This window comes from Nyctereutes procyonoides, unplaced genomic scaffold (assembly GCF_905146905.1).
Source record: "Nyctereutes procyonoides isolate TBG_1078 unplaced genomic scaffold, NYPRO_anot_genome, whole genome shotgun sequence".
NCBI lineage: Eukaryota > Metazoa > Chordata > Mammalia > Carnivora > Canidae > Nyctereutes > Nyctereutes procyonoides.
The window spans coordinates 23,534,472-23,550,934 of NW_026575024.1; the positions used below are offsets into that span (position 1 = coordinate 23,534,472).

At 40.4% G+C, this 16,463-nt stretch overlaps 1 protein-coding gene across 2 annotated transcripts in view; it reads left to right on the plus strand.

The window, feature by feature from the left end:
- Positions 1-541: 541 nt before the first annotated feature.
- LOC129494316 (ubiquinol-cytochrome-c reductase complex assembly factor 1) overlaps positions 542-16,463 on the plus strand; it is a 102,198-nt gene continuing 86,276 nt past the window's right edge. For both annotated transcript variants that reach the window (XM_055301174.1, XM_055301166.1), the window contains exon 1: positions 542-654. In XM_055301174.1, the coding sequence (XP_055157149.1) occupies positions 631-654 (24 nt within the window). In that variant the 5' untranslated portion in view covers positions 542-630. The remainder of the gene's footprint in view (positions 655-16,463) is intronic.

The following is a 16,463-nucleotide window of genomic DNA, read 5'->3' on the forward strand; positions in this document are numbered from 1 at the left end:
CTACACAATCGTTTCCTATCAATACTCAAAGATGTTCCCATGAAACCACCAACCAGCCAGAAACCCCAAGGGTTCTTTTCTCTTCAGGCCTCAGGTCACCCCATTGACTACCCTGGTCCCCTGACTTTCGGGACTCAGCTGAACACTCTCCTGCGTTCCTCTGCAACTCCTTCTCAGGTTCTTTTTTTAGGGAGCCCTTAAATGCTGGGATCCCCCAAAGTCCTGTTTCTTTCAATCTCCCAGTGACAAGGGGTAGGGATGGGGGGGGGGAGGAGCGGGTAGGATCTGGAAGCCTTCTGCCAACGGGGCTCTGAGGAGTGAGGCTGGGTGAAGCGGGGCAGGGAGAGCTCTGAGAAGCCCGAGACCTCGGGTGGAGGAGGACAGGCGCTGCGGCGCGCACTCGAGCCTCTGTGACGTGCGGGGGACAAGGGGGAGAACGGCAGGCGCGCGCCGGGGCCAGGCAGCCTCGCGCACAGCAGGGGGAAGCGCGCGCTCGTGAGCGCGGCGGCCTCTGTACGCCTGCGCCGCCGTTGCCCGGCACCCGCCGGCGAAAGGACGACAGAGACCAGGGGTGGGGGCCGCGGGGACTCCGGAAGGCCACCCTTTACCCGGAAATGGTTGTAGAGGAACATGGCGTTGCTGGTGCGAGTCCTTGTGAGTGAAGGAATCATTTGTTGCGGTCGCCGCCGGGCCTCAGGGTTGGAGTCGGAGAGGGCAGGACGGGAGAAACTGGAGCAAAGTGCAGGGGGGGAGCTTGTGTGGCAGCGAGGCTGCTTGGCCGCCTCTCTGCGGGGGAAACTGAGGCAGCGTCCCACTTCCCCCTACCTTCTCTTTGGCCGTGACTTCCCCCGCTTTGGGGGAGGGAGAGAGTGACATCGGACCAAAGTTTGGCGAAGTTTGCTTTTTCCTTAGTCACCTCAGGCGACCGCTTTTCCTTCAGGGAAAGGCCGCACGTGGGGGCACTGATTGGAGTTTCGGGAGACCTGGGTTCCAGTTTCTGTTCATTGATGCCCAGTGTGACCTTGGACGAGTCACTTTCGGGCCTCAGTGTCCCGATGGGAAAAAAACGACGTTAATTTGCAGTCCCTTTGGTTTCTGAGGTTCTCTGGGTTTGTTTCCGAGATCGGCAAGACAGTTCTTAACTGTACAGTTAAGTGGAATACTATTACAGGTTGTCACATTGAAAGCTGCCCCAAAACCCGGGCTCGTGTCTGTCGTTTTTCCTTTGCCTAACACAGTGTATGGCACGTCATAGGTGTCCAAGAAATATTTATTGAAGGAATTAATGAAGTAGGTAAGGAAGGGTTACTAGACTTCTTAGCACCCTTATGGGAAACTACTGTATTTGTGATTCAGTCCCTATCCTTCCAGCATACCCTAACATCTGGGAATTCAAGGAGAAAGAAAGTGACAGCAGAAAAAAAACGAAGATACAGAGCTTAGTTACTAATCATTGAGGGATGGGAGGTTTTACGATTTTGCAAGTCTTTCAAAAATTGGGTCAAGGACATTGTTTTTTCAGAGCACTTTGTCATTCCTGCCTCTGACGGTCTCGTGAGTTGTTACTTACACTTTAGGTTTCTAATCTTTTTATGTGCGGTTTACAAGGACTGCAGTTTTACCTCTTGTGTTACTTGTCAGCCTAGCAAAGTGCGGGACTCTTGCTGTTTAGAAGTGTTTGGAGAAGAGCTCATATAACTTAAAGATTCACTTGGTGAAGTAATTGTTGATGCCAGGGCAGAAATTGATTCAGATTTGAGAATCGGCTGTTGGAAATTGCAACTGGGATGTCCTAGTTATTTATTTATTTATTTTTAAAAGAACATTTATTTATTTATTTATTTATTTATTTATTTATTTATTTATTCATGAGAGACGCAAAGAGGCAGAGATGTAGGCAGAGAGAGAAGCAGACTCCCTGCTTCTAGCCCGATGTGGGACTCGATTTCAGGACCCCAGGATCATGTCCTGAGCCAACGGGCAGACGCTCAACCATTGAGCCAGCCAGTGCCCTGGATGTCCTAAGTTACTTAGTTTTTAAGGTGGATATGTCATGGAAAAGAGGACAAGTTTATTGGTCTATACATCTGAAATGAACACCTTTATTTGTCTTGGAAGTTAGTAGCTGTCCTAGATACATTAAATATTCTTGCCCAAGTGTGTGGATTGTTGCAGATTTATTCATAGGTGATAGCATCCATAGAAACCACCTAGCTGCCCTCTTTTAGTCTTTTTTTTTCTATTTATTCTTTTCTGTTCATCTTTTTTGATAAAAACCAAATTTAAATAAGGAAAGTCACTTTTACCTTTTTAGGTTTAAAATCACTTTCACTTTATACTGTGATTCTTTAAAGGCCTCTTATTATATGATAGAATCAGATTATATCAATTATATGTGCTGTGTGACAAAGCAATGGAATCTCCCTTAGGACTTGTTGAAAGTGGCAGTAAACATGAAAACAGCATATATTGATTGATTATCTATTCTGAAGAGATATTTGAGTTAGGCGCTGAGGAATTCACAAATATAGGAAATCTACCCGTCTAGGAGTTTGAAGTGCCTTGGTTGAAAGCTTGGCTCCATTACTTACTATGAATGTAACCTTGAGCAAGTCACCTAACTTCTTCTCTGAACCTCTGATTTTCTTAACAGTAATTTTGCTAGGATTGATCAGAAGATCAGTTGATACAGGTGACATTCAAGTGCTTTTCTTCCCTTCCTTTTAGTTTAGCAACTGTTTTGAGAGTTTACTACATTCTAAGGACTACCTAAGGGACTGAGGATGCAAAACATAGATCTTTCTGTCAAGTTTATAATCTAATAGGAGAACAGAAAAGAGGACTACTAATAAAATATTTGAGATGCTGTGATAGAAGTTTGTACTAGGTGCTACAGGAGCAGAGTAGAGATACACCTAATTCAGGTTGAGTATAAGCATCCATCAGGGAGAGATGCCTGAACGGAGTGAGAGCACTAGATAGAGAATGGGAGAGAGAGCATGGAAAAGAAGCGTTAGCTTATGCTACTAACAGTCAAGAACTGTACACATTATCTGTTGGCTTGACCCAGGGACATTTATGGGGAAATATCAGGAGAGGAGTCAGAGCCTTGTGTTTCATGGTTAGGATTAGAGGTTTATCCTGAGGCAGAGGAGAGCCTTTGAAAAATAGTTTAAGCAAGAGAAGATTTATTTTTAATAGGGTTTTCCCTTCAAATAATTAACTACTTATTTATTTTCAAATAATTTTCAAGTTGAAAACAACCCGATCTTCATTCTCAAGTTGCTCTCGTGCCTATTATATAAACCACTAAGATATTTCTATAGGGTGAGACCCTGAGTTTTTCAAATGGGCAAAGGGAGGAGATGCATCATGGGTAAGCTGCAAGCGCACACTGAGGAGGTTTGAATGGTGTGCAACCTCACGTGAACTGATAACAGCTCAGTGTCCAGGCTGGTTTCCTGTGGTCCCCAGTTTGCACCTGGCCCTGGAGACTAGGTTCTAGGACAAGGTTATGCATTCCCTGACCTTTTGTGAATTCTGCTGGAGATAGGCAGGTAGTCTGTGACAGTGATGTATATTTTTATTGCTTGGCATCATCTGTCACGCTGTAGATGACATCTATGTCAAAGTGTCTGTATTTAGGGCAAAAGAGTTTGTTTCTAAAGGTTTTTTTTTTTTAAATTTTTATTTATTTATGATAGTCACAGAGAGAGAGAGAGAGAGGCGTAGAGACATAGGCAGAGGGAGAAGCAGGCTCCATGCACCAGGAGCCCGATGTGGGATTCAATCCCGGGTCTCCAGGATCGCGCCCTGGGCCAAAGGCAGGCGCCAAACCGCTGCGCCACCCAGGGATCCCTGTTTCTAAAGGTTTTTGAAACACTTTATTTTTAAAGAATAATTGACACACAATAAGTTGTACTTATTTAATTATATAATTTGATAAATGTTAACATAGATATACACTTGAAAAGTTATCACCACAATAAAAATATTGAACATGTCACTCCTGCCCCAAAATTTCTTTCTTTTTTTTTTTCCCCAAAATTTCTTTGTGTTCTTTTGCAAGTCCTTTTCTCCTATTGTTCTGCAATCATCACTGATCAGGAGAACGCTTTAGTTTCTTCTCTCATTTTCTATTTTTATTTTTTAAATTTTTGTTTGTTTTTTTAAAGCTGTGGTCTTTTTAAATTTTTTTTTTTTTAATAAGCTCTATACCCAACGTGCATCTTGAACTCATGGCCCTGAGATCAGGAGTTGAATGCTCTACCAACGAGCCAGCCAGGTGCCTCTCCTCTCATTTTTAAATTTAAATTAAAAATTTTTATTTTCAAAGTACAAAAATGTTTAAAAAAAAACACTCATTGTAGTAAACCCTCATGCCTGCTATTAGATTTTTTCTTTAATAGATCACTGTAGCACTTGTGAATGGATCAGAGGGCTGAGATTCAAGTCCTGAAGGCCAGTCAGAAGTTACTCAAGTAATCCTAGAAGAAGTGAGGAAGGCCTGTACTAAGAGGGAAAGTGTGGTTAAAGAGGAAGGGATGATTTCAACAAGTATTGAGGAAACCGGCTATAGGAGTTGGTGAAAAGTTAGATATGAGGGTAAGGGAGAGGGATGTTTAATAGTGAGTCCCGGGTCTGCCTTTGATGTCTGAGTTAATATAGCAGTGTCCTTCACTGAACATATCCAGCTGGAGATGGTGGTGTTTTGTTGTTTTTTTTTTTTTTGAGCAGCTGGAGAGTTGGTGTTCAGGAGATAGTAGGTAAGCTGAGATAGAGGATGTAGTTGAAATAAGATGTTGAGATTTCCTGGGCAAGGATATGGATAGCTAACATTTTTAGGGCATTTACCAGGGTGCTTGGGTGGCTCAGTCGGTTAAGTGTTGGACTCTTTTTTTTTTTTTAAGATTTTATTTATTTATTCATAGAGACACACAGAGAGAGAGGCAGAGACACAGGCAGAGGGAGAAGCAGGCTCCATGCAGAGAGCCTGACTTGGGACTCCATCCAGGGTCTCCAGGATCACGCCCTGGGCTGCAGGCGGCGCTAAACCGCTGCGCCACCCGGGCTGCCCTAAGTGTTGGACTCTTGATTTCAGCTCATGTCATGATCTTAGGGTCCTGCAATTCAGCCCCACATAGGGCTCTGCGCTCAGCAGGGAGTCTACTTGAGATTCTCTCTCCCTTTTCCCCCTCCACCTCCATGTATGCATGCATTCTCACTCTCCCTCTCTAAAAAGAAAGAAAGGAAAGAAAGAAGGAGATGTTTAACATTTATAGGGCAGTTACCATGTGGTAAGTGCTCTTAAATACTTTGTATATGTGAGTTTACTTAATCCTGACAATAGCCTTTTGAAAAGGTAGGCACTATTTCTCCATTTAAAGAAATTTGAACCCAGAGAAGTAGTATTCCTAAAACATTCTCATTAGTTTCTCCTTAGTTTTTCCCCCTTTCCCTTCTCTAACGATGGGTTTAGGAAGCAGGAGGAAGCTAAAACACTGCTATTGCTGACTAGCTCCAGTAGAGGAACTAGACATTTGAGCAGTGCAGTGGGACTTGTTCATGGTTTTATGAGCAGTCCTGGGCATTGGTGATCATTTTTGCTTTACTTTGACAGTAGTAGAAGTTGCAGACAGCTACTCTTTTTTTTTTATTTTTTTTTATTTTTTTTTAAACTTTTATTTATTTATGATAGTCACAGAGAGAGAGAGAGAGAGAGAGGCAGAGACACAGGCAGAGGGAGAAGCAGGCTCCATGCACCGGGAGCCTGACGTGGGTTCGATCCCGGGTCTCCAGGATCACGCCCCGGGCCAAAGGCAGGCGCCAAACCGCTGCGCCACCCAGGGATCCCTCTTTTTTTTTTTTTTTAAAGATTTATTTATTTATTTGAGAGAGAGTGTGTGAAGGGGTGAGGAGAAGAGGGAGAGGGAAAGAGAAATTCAAACAGACTCCACACTGAGGGTGGAGCTGGACTTTGGGCTCTATTTCACAACCCTGAGATCATGTTCTGAGCTGAAACCAAGAGTTGGATGCTTAAGTGACTGCACCATCCAGGTGCCTCTCTGTACTTTTTAAAAAAATTGTAGTAAAATACATAATACAAAATATACTACTTTAATAATTTTTAACTATACAGTTCTTTAGCATTAATATATTCACATTTTTGTGCTGCCATCACAACCATCAATCACAGAACTCTTTTTATCTTGCAAAAGTGAAATTCTACCTATTAAATGATAAATCACCATGCCTGCCTCTACTTAGCTCCAGGCAATCACCATTCTTTCTGTTTTTATGATTTTGACCACTCTAGGTACTTCATATTAGTGGGATCATATGATATTTGTCCTTTTATGACTGGTGTATTTCACTTAGCCTATGTCTTCAGGGTTCTTTTGTGTTGTAGCATGTGTCAGAATTTCCTTCCTTCTTAAGGCTGAATAATATTCCATTGTGTATATGTGTGTGTGCATGTGTATATATATATATATATACACACACACACCATATTTTGTTTACCCATTCATCTGAGGACAGACACTTGGGTTACTTCCATCTTTTGGCTATTATGAAATAGTGCTGCCATGAACATGGGTATATAGTCCCTTTTTTCACTTCCTTTGGTTATATATTCAGAAGTAGAATTATTGGATCATATGGGAATTCTGTGTTTAAGTTTTTGAGCATTTGCCATTTTATTTTCCACAGTGGTTGCACCAGTTTACCTTCCCACCAGGAAAGCATAAGGGCTTTTTCTACATCTTTGCTAATGCTTGTTATTTTCTTTCTTTTTTTCAGTGTTCATCCTTTTTCTTTTCTTTTCTTTTCTTTCTTTTCTTTTCTTTTCTTTTCTTTTCTTTCTTTTCTTTTCTTTCTTTTCTTTTCTTTTCTTTTCTTTCTTTCTTTCTTTCTTTTCTTTCTTTCTTTCTTTCTTTCTTTCTTTCTTTCTTCTTTCTTCTTTCTTTCTTTTTTAGAGAGAACACACTACAGGAACAGGGTGGGGGAAGAGGGCAGAGGGAGAAGGAGAGAGAGAATCTTAAGCAGGCTCTATGCCCAGTGCAGAGCCTGAGCCTGAGGTGGGGCTTGATCTCACAACCCTGAGATCATGACCTGAGCCAAAATTGAGAGTTGGATACTTAAGTGACTGAGCCACCCAAGTGGCCATCGTAGTGAGTGTGAGATGATTTTCTCATTGTAGTTTTGACTTGTATTTCTCTAATGATTAGTGATGTGGAGCATATTTTAATGCACATTGGCCATTTATATATTATTGGACAATTGTCTATGTGAGTCCTTGGACCATTTTTTTTTTAATGCCTTTGTTTATTTATTCATGACAGACATACACACACACAGAGGCAGAGACACAGGCAGAGGGAGAAGCAGGCTCCACAGAAAACTTGACATGGGACTCGATCCTGGGTCTCCAGAATCACACCCTGGGCTGCAGGCGGCCCTAAACCGCTGCGCCACCGAGGCTGCCCCTTGGACCATTTTTTTAAAATTTTTTTTTAATTTTTATTTATTTATGATAGTCACATAGAATGAGAGAGAGAGAGAGAGGCAGAGACACAGGCAGAGGGAGAAGCAGGCTCCATGCACCAGGAGCCCGACGTGGGATTCGATCCCGGGTCTCCAGGATCGCGCCCTGGGCCAAAGGCAGGCGCCAAACCGCTGCGCCACCCAGGGATCCCTGGACCATTTTTTTAATTGAGTTTTTTGTTGTTGAGTTGTAGGAATTTTTTTTCTTTTTAGTATATTCTGGATTCAGTGCCTTATCAAATGAATGATTTGCAAGTACTTTCTCCCATTCCATGGGTTGTCTTTTTGATAGTTGTCTTGTTGATAGTATTCTTTGATACACAAAAGTTTTTAATTTTGATGAAGGCTAACTTAACTATTTTTTCTCTTGTTGCCCGGGCTTTGGTGTCATATCCAGGAAATCATTGCCAAATCCAACGTCATCAAGCTTTTCCCTATGTTTTCTTCTAAGAGTTTCATAATTTTAGGTTGTATGTTTAGGTCTTTGATACATTTTGAATTAATTTTTGCATATGGTATAAAATTTTACTGTTTTTTTTTTAAGATTTATTTATTTATTCATGACAGACACACAGAGAGAGAGAGAGAGAGAGAGAGAGAGAGAGAGAGGCAGAGACACAGGCAGAGGGAGAAGCAGGCTCCAGGGAACCTGACGTGGGACTCGATCCCAGGTTTCCAGGATCACACCCCGGGCTGAAGGCGGTGCTAACCGCTGGGCCACCAGGGCTGCCCCTGTTTTTTTTTTTGTTGTTGTTGTTATTTTCTCTTTGTGTTTTCCATGGAGATTACAGTTATAACAATCTAGTTTGAATTAATATAAACTTGATTTCAGTAATATATAAAAACTTTAATTCTATTTAGCTGCATTCCTTCCTGACTCCCTCATGCCATTAGTGTCATCAAATTATTATATTATACATCATGTGTACATCAGCATAGATTTACAATTACTGCTTTATGCAGTTGCCCTTTAAGTTAAAAATAAAAACAGAAATAAAAAGAATTATAAACAAAAAAACATATTTATGCTGTATTTTTAATTTATCTAAATAGTTTCCTTTATCATGTACTGTATTTCTTCATGTGGATTTGAGTTACTGTAGTGTCAGAAGTCTCATTTCAGCCTTTAGTATTTGCTGAAGAGCAGGTCTGCTGTTGACAGATTTTCTTATTTTTTTGTCTTAATTTTTCATTCCACTGCCTTCTGTCCTCCATGGCTTCTGAGGATAAATCAGCTGTTAATGTTTTCATGCATCTCTTATACATGTTGAATAGCTTCTCTTCCTCCTTTCAATATTCTATGTCTGTCTTTCAACAACTTGATTATGATATGTCTATTTATAGATTCCTCTGAATTTATGCTACTCGAGTTAGTTGAGCTTCTTGGATTTCTAGATTGATGGTTTTTTATCAAATTTGGGATGTTTTCTGCCAATATTTCTTTAGATATTTTTCTGTCCCTTTCTATATTTCTCGTGTCCTTCTGAAACTCCCATAATACCTGTGTTGGTACATTTGATGGTATCCCATAACTCTCTGGAGCTCTGTGAAATTTTTTCATTCTTTTCTCTTTCTGTTCCTTCGTCTGGATAATCTCAGTTGACCTATTTAATGGTCACTGATTTTCTCTTCTTCAGATCTGCTGTTTAACTCCTCTAGTGAAATGTTCATTTTATTTATTCTTTTTTTTTTTTAAGATTTTATTTTATTTTATTCATGAGACACACAGAGAGAGGCAGAAACACAGGCAGAGGGAGAAGAAGCAGACTTCCTGCAGAAAGCCTGTTGTGGGACTTGATCCTGGACCCTGGGATCCCACCCTGAGCTGAATTCAGGCAGACGCTCAACCACTGAGACACCCCGGGATCCCTATTTATTCTTTTCAACACAAGAATTTCTTTCTTTTTTTTTTTTTTTTAAATAATCTCTCTGCTGATATTCTCTATTTGGTGAGATAGCATTCTTATACTCTGCTATAATTCCTTAGGTGTGGTTTCTCTTTTTACATTTAAAATAGCTGGTTCAAAGTCTGTCTAGTTTGTCTAACACCTGAACTTCCTCAGGGACAATTTCTTTTTCATTTTTTTCCTCAGGGACAGTTTCTATAGATTTTACCCCCTCTGTGTATGGGCCATGCTTTTTTATTTCTTTACATGTTTCATACTCTTTTTTTTTTTTTGGTTGAAAACTGGACATTTTAAATAATACAGTGTGGCAGCTCTGGAAATCAGCTCTGTCCTTTTCCAGAGTTTGTTGTTATTTTTCTGTTTAGTGACCTTTCTGAATTAATTCTGTAAAGTCTGTACTCTTTGTTGAGTGGTCTCTGCTCAGTTAGCTTAGTGGTCAGATAGTAATTGGAGACTTCCTTAAATATTTAGAACCAATAAGTCTCCTGGTTTTTGCTGAGGGACTTTGTGCACATGTAGGGGCATACCATCAACATTCTACTTAAGCATTTAACATTTCTGTCTTAAACTTCACTCCTACTTGTGAGAAGCATCAAGGTCAACCAGGAGTCTCAGGTCTTTCCTATTCATGTACACAGCCCTGTACATATGCATGGCCTTCACATTCCCAGGAGTATGTTAGACCTTTTCAAAGTCCTTGTGAACAGCTCATTCTTTTGCTTTTCCTTTTAAGCTTTTTTGTTAGCCTATTGTTTCCCACAAGTATTATATACTGCCTTAGGCAGCCGTGAAGTTAAATAATTGCCTCTGTTTTGAGCCAGTGCTCCTGGGGAAACATTTTTCATATTGGGTGAGGTCCAGGACAGCCTTACCAATGAAGTCTTCCAAAAAACTACTAAACAGGGACACCTGGGTGTCTCAGTGGTTGAGTGTCTACCTTTGGCTCAGGATATGATCCCAGGGTCCTGGGATCGAGTCCTACATCAGGCTGTCTGCAGAGAGCCCGTTTCTCCCTCTGCCTCTCTCTCTCTGTGTCTGCATGAGTAAATAAATAAAGTCTTTAAAAAAACAACTACTAAACAGTTCAAATAATGCTGGTTCTTTGCAAATAAGGCTTTAAGGAGCATCAACCTCATTCCGATGTCAACTTTTCTCTGAAGAAGACTAGTCCTTTTTAGTGAATATTGCTATTTAGAAACTAAGCCTGAATACTAGATGTAGTTATTGCCCCTAGCACCTATCAAGACAGGGATAGGAAGTATATGTATGTGTATACATATACATAAACACACTTTAAAAAAAGATTTTATTTATTTAATCATGAGAGACAGAGAGAGAGAGAGAGAGAGAGAGAGAGAGAGGCAGAGACACAGGCAGAGGGAGAAGCAGGCTCCCTGCAAGGAGCCTGATGCAGGACTCTATCCTGGGTCCTGGGATCATGTCCTGAGCTGAAGGCAGATGCTCAACTGCTGAGCCACCCAGGCCATAAACACACATCTGTTTCTATATTTATCTATAATATTAAAAACCCATACTAGTTACTCTAAATTCACCCTAGGACCACAGGGCTTATTGTACCTTTCTGCCTTTTCATACTTGTTAACTCTTTTCTCTAATAGAAACTCTTAATATTTGTAATAATATATATATGCTTGTTTGCTAAATCTTAATATATTTACTGATTTGCTTCAGTCTCTCCCAGATTTAATCAGTCTTTTAAGCTTGGATTGGACACCTCCAACAAAATGGGAAGAGGCAGAGTATTCAGTAATTATGGAAGGAATGATTGAACATTCTCTGCTCCTTCTAAGTATCCTTTTATAGCATGCCACTTTGTAACTTGCAGGACAGTTTGCTAAGGTAGTGTTTATCCTTTGGGTTATGGAATTGGATGAGTATTCAGAGTATAGGAACCAGTGGACATTTGCAGAGTAGATTTGGTGACTCTGGTCAATCTTCATTATTCATAGATTCTGTATTTTTTAATTCATTATACTTGTTAAATTTTATTTATAATCCCAAAATCAGTACTCATGGCACTTTTGTGGTCATTTATGGATATATGTGGAGGAGTGAAAAATTTGAGCTGCAACATGCAAGTTCCTAGCTGAGATAGATACTCTTAATTTCTTATTTTAGATAAACAGATAAACAGATATCCTTTTCATGGTCTAATTAATGCCATGTTTTTTGCATTTTTGTGGTTTGTTGGTGATTTCCGTGTTTAATATGGCCTTGAAATATTACTGCCATCTTGTGCTATCTAGTGTTGCTAAGGACAAGAAGGCTGTGATGTTGCTTACAGAGAAAATTTATGTGTTAGATAAATATTGTTCAGGAGTGAGTAACAGAGTGCTGTTGGCCATGAGTTCAATGTTAATGAATCAACTATATGTATATACTATATACATATACATACATATATATACACACACATTTATTTTATATGTATTTTATTACACATGTATAATATGTAACTAAGATATCTTTAACAGAAACACACAAGGTTATGTATTGATTGATGAAAATGTTGTGATCAGAGGCTTGCAGGAACCTAAGCTTCTTTTTACCCTAGGAGTGATTATTCAGTATTTGCTAATAACTCAGTGTTTGTGTTCACTTTATTAACATAAAACTATAGAGAATAGAAGAATGGGCTCCCTGTAAAGCCTTTTCCTGTTCATTAGTAAGCCAAAGAAAATACTGTATCTTAAAACCACATTCAGCAAAAGGCTGGTCATTGGACTTATTAAGGTGTAGTTGAAAAATTGGTATGTCAGAATATTTTGAAGTACAAATGTAAAATCATTTGCAATCTGCAATTTGCAATATGAACAGGAAATAAAAACATGAAACTTGTCTTTAAAGTTTTGGTTTTGAGGTGTTGATGAGGCCAAAAAGGACAATAAAACCAATTCCTGTTTTGTTATGGTGTATATATTATCCTAAGTTAAAGCAGTAATAACCATTGGAAGTGGCTATAAATGTTTTCCTAAACTTGAGAGTTGAGGTTGCTAATTGTTATAGGCCTAATATGTTAGTACCTGTAACGAGGGAGATAAGTACTTTCACAGGTTTATATTTATAAATGAAGTATGGGAAACGTGGGGAGGAAAATGAACCAAGTAGAGTCCATAGAACCAGTACCTGAGTCTGGGGACACTTCTTGAAGGTAATGAGCTCATGGGTTGGGTAAGAGGGAAGAAGAGATTCCCAGAGGAAATGACTAGAAGGGGATTAGCTTGTGTGGAGAGGAGCAGTAATTCCCAAACCAGAGGATCTGAGTCAAGTTTTGGAACTCCTGAATGGAGAATACAAGGCAGAGTATGTAAGAATAAAGTTGAGTCTAGAGGAGTCTATTTGGTAAAGATTGGGTGTTTAAGTTTGACTAAAGGGAGCACTTGGAGGCACCACCAGCTTTTGAGAAAGAGACTATCAGGTTCAAAACAATATTTTTAATTTTTTATTTTTATTGATTTATGATAGTCACACACAGAGAGAGAGAGAGAGAGAGAGGCAGAGACATAGGCAGAGGGAGAAGCAGGCTCCATGCACCAGGAGCCCGACGTGGGATTCGATCCCGGGTCTCCAGGATCGCGCCCTGGGCCAAAGGCAGGCGCTAAATCGCTGCGCCACCCAGGGATCCCCCAAAACAATATTTTTAAAAAATGGTTCTTGCTGCTATGACAGTTTGCTTGTGAAAAGAGAAGCTTATATACATAATTCAACTATTGTTACTAACAATTGTTAATAACAGTAATGATGATTTTATGTGTTTTAGTGTTCTTGAGATGCTTTTATAAATGATCCTTGGAATACTCCTGTGAGGTCCTTTTTATTATTCCCATTTTATATAAGGGAAAATGGAGGTCCAGAATGTTGAATAACTAGTTCAGGGTTACACAGCTATTTAATAACAGTCTTGGGATTTAGACACTCTCTGCTGCACTTCAGTTTCAGTTAAAGGTTTGGACAAAAATTGTTGTAGGGTTGGAGAAGGAAAGAACAGAGCTGATTGCTTCTTTCTTCTAATAAGAACTGATTTAAGATATTGGCATAAAACCAAGTAGAACCAAAATAACAGAGGAAAAATATGTTGACGTGGTGAAAAATATGATGAAATTCTCCAGAAAATCTTTCAAAAGTTTGCATTGTTCCTACTTGTAATTTCCCTTTACTTTTCTTGGGCTTGAATATGCAGAAATTTCATCTTATCCCTATTTATATTTTTAGGAAAGGAACTTCTTTTTTTTTCTTTTTTTTTTTTAACTTTTTTAAAATTTTTATTTATTTATGACAGTCACACAGATATATAGAGAGAGACAGAGACACAAGCAGAGGGAGAAGCAGGCTCCATGCACCGGGAGCCCAACGCGGGACTCGATCCCGGGTCTCCAGGATCGTGCCCTGGGCCAAAGGCGGGCGCTAAACCGCTGTGCCACCCAGGGATCCCAGGAAAGGAACTTCTAACATTGAATGATTCAGTGTTAGTAAACAAAAAGCCAGTAACTATCTCTTATTTGAACATTATCCCAACAGATCATATCTCAGCTGAAATAAAATATTTTGAAACTTTGCTTCTCATTTAAAACATAAGGTGTTGTGAGTGGTATATTAAAAATAGTTATACAGTTTTAAAACTGTGAGACACTTTAGAAAGCATCTCTAGGGCAGCCCTGGTGGCGCAGCGGTTTGGCGCCGCCTGAAGCCTGGGGTGTGATCCCGGAGACCTAGGATCGAGTCCTGCATCGGGCTCCCTGCATGGAGCCTGCTTCTCTTCCTCTGCCTGTGTCTCTGCCTCTCTCTCTGTGTCTATGAATAAATACATAAAATCTTAAAAAAAAAAAAAAAAAAGAAAGAAAGCATCTCTAGGTTTAAAATCCCTACACCTGGGCAGCCTGGGTGGCTCAGCGGTTTAGCGCCGCCTTCAGCCCAGGGCGTGATCCTGGAGACCGAGGATCGAGTCCCACGTTGGGCTCCCTGCATGGAGCCTGCTTCTCCCTCTGCCTGTGTCTCTGCCTCTCTCTCTCTCTCTCTCTCTCTCTCTCTCTCTCTGTTTCTCATGAATGAATAAATAAATAAAACTTAAAAAAAAATAAAATCCCTACACCTTTCTCCACATCACCCCTATCCCTTCCTGTCTACTCATGAGGAAATGGAGATTCATATTCAACTTAGTATTTATTGAGTTGGACATGCTGCAAGATACATTTGTTGATATTTCTTAAATCTTGAGAAGTAGGGATTTTTTCTTTATTTTATAGTAGAGATGACAAAGCCTTTTAGCTCACAGTGGAGCCAGTGCTTTCTGAGTCCCAAGTACATGGCTCTTTGCATTGTACTATACTGTGTTTTAATTGTTTCAAGACTAGATCATAGAGTGTTAGGAGAGATTTTGGAAATATTCCCGTAAATGAGCCTGGATTCTGGAGTTGGGCTGTCTGGGATTAGATCTTAACCTTCTCACTATATTAACTATGTGATTTTGGGAAATTACTTATCCTATCTATACTTCAGTTTCTTTATCCATATAAATGGGATAATAGCAATACTCTTAGTCATTGGGTGGTGATTGTGAGCTTTTTTTTTTTTTTTTTATTTGACAGAGAGAGGGAGAATGAGAAAGCACAAGCAGGGGGAGTGGGGAAAGGAGAGGGAGAAACAGGCTCCCTATTGAGCAGGGAGCCTGATATTGGGATGGATCCTAGGACTCTGGGATCCTGACTTTAACTGAAGATAGACACCTAACTGACTGAGCCACCCAGGGGCTGATTGTGAGGGTTTTTTTTTTTTTTTTTTAAGATTTTATTTATTTATTCATGAGAGACAGAGGCAGAAATATAGGCACAGGGAGCCTATGTGGGACTTGGTCCCAGGACTCGGGATTACACCCTGAGCTGCAGGCACTCAACCACTGAACTACCCAGGTGTCCCTTGATTGTGAGTTTTAAATGGGCTTATATATGTAAAGTACCTAGAAAAGTTCCCAGCACATAGCAAGTGTGCATAAGTATTACTAATAATTGATATGAGAAACCTGTGCATTGTAGAGGTTAAATTATTTGTAAAGATCATGTTTAAATAGCTGAGTTTAAACTAGAATTCAGATCTTTTGACTCCTAGTACAGTAGTTTATGTTTTTTTTTTGTTTGTTTTTTAGATATTTATTTATTTATTCATGAGAGACACAGAGAGAGGCAGGGACACAGGCAGGGGGAGAAGTAGGCTCCGTGCAGGGACCCCAATGAGGGAATTGATCCTGGAATTCTGGGATCATGTCCTGAGCTGAAGGCAGAGGCTCAACCACTGAGCCACCCAGGCGTCTCTATGTGCTGTTATTATTTTTTTAATGATTTTTTTTTAATTTTTTTATTTATTTATGATAGACATACAGAGAGAGAGAGACAGGCAGAGACACAGGCAGAGGGAGAAGCAGGCTCCATGCACCGGGAGCCCGATGTGGGATTCGATCCCGGGTCTCCAGGATCGCGCCCTGGGCCAAAGGCAGGCACCAAACTGCTGCACCACCCAGGGATCCCTGTTATTTTTTTTTTTTAAAGAGAGAATGTGTGCACGTGTGTGAACATGAGTGAGAGTAGAGGGTGGGGAATGGGTGGGGGGTAGAAGCAGAGGGAGAAAATCTTAGGCAGGTTCCGTGTTCAGCACAGAACCTGAAGTGGGGCTTGATCTCACAACCCTGAGATCATGACCTGAGCTGAAATCAAGAGTCCAATGCTTAACCTACTGAGCCACCCAGGTACCCCTGACAAGGTGTTTTTAAGCTATTTGTGTATCCAGTCCTCATTGTGGCCCTTTAGGATCTACAGGTCAAGTGAAAGAAACCCTTGGCTCCCTCAGAGCTGGTTCATAGAATAGAGATCTCCAGTACTATGTACATGAATGCCATTATACAATGGAATGTATTTCAATAAGGTTTGTAAAATAAAGTAGGCTTCTCATTTAGCAAAGTAGAGCTCTTCCTTTCCCCAGCCTAGTGTTTTACTTTGGCCA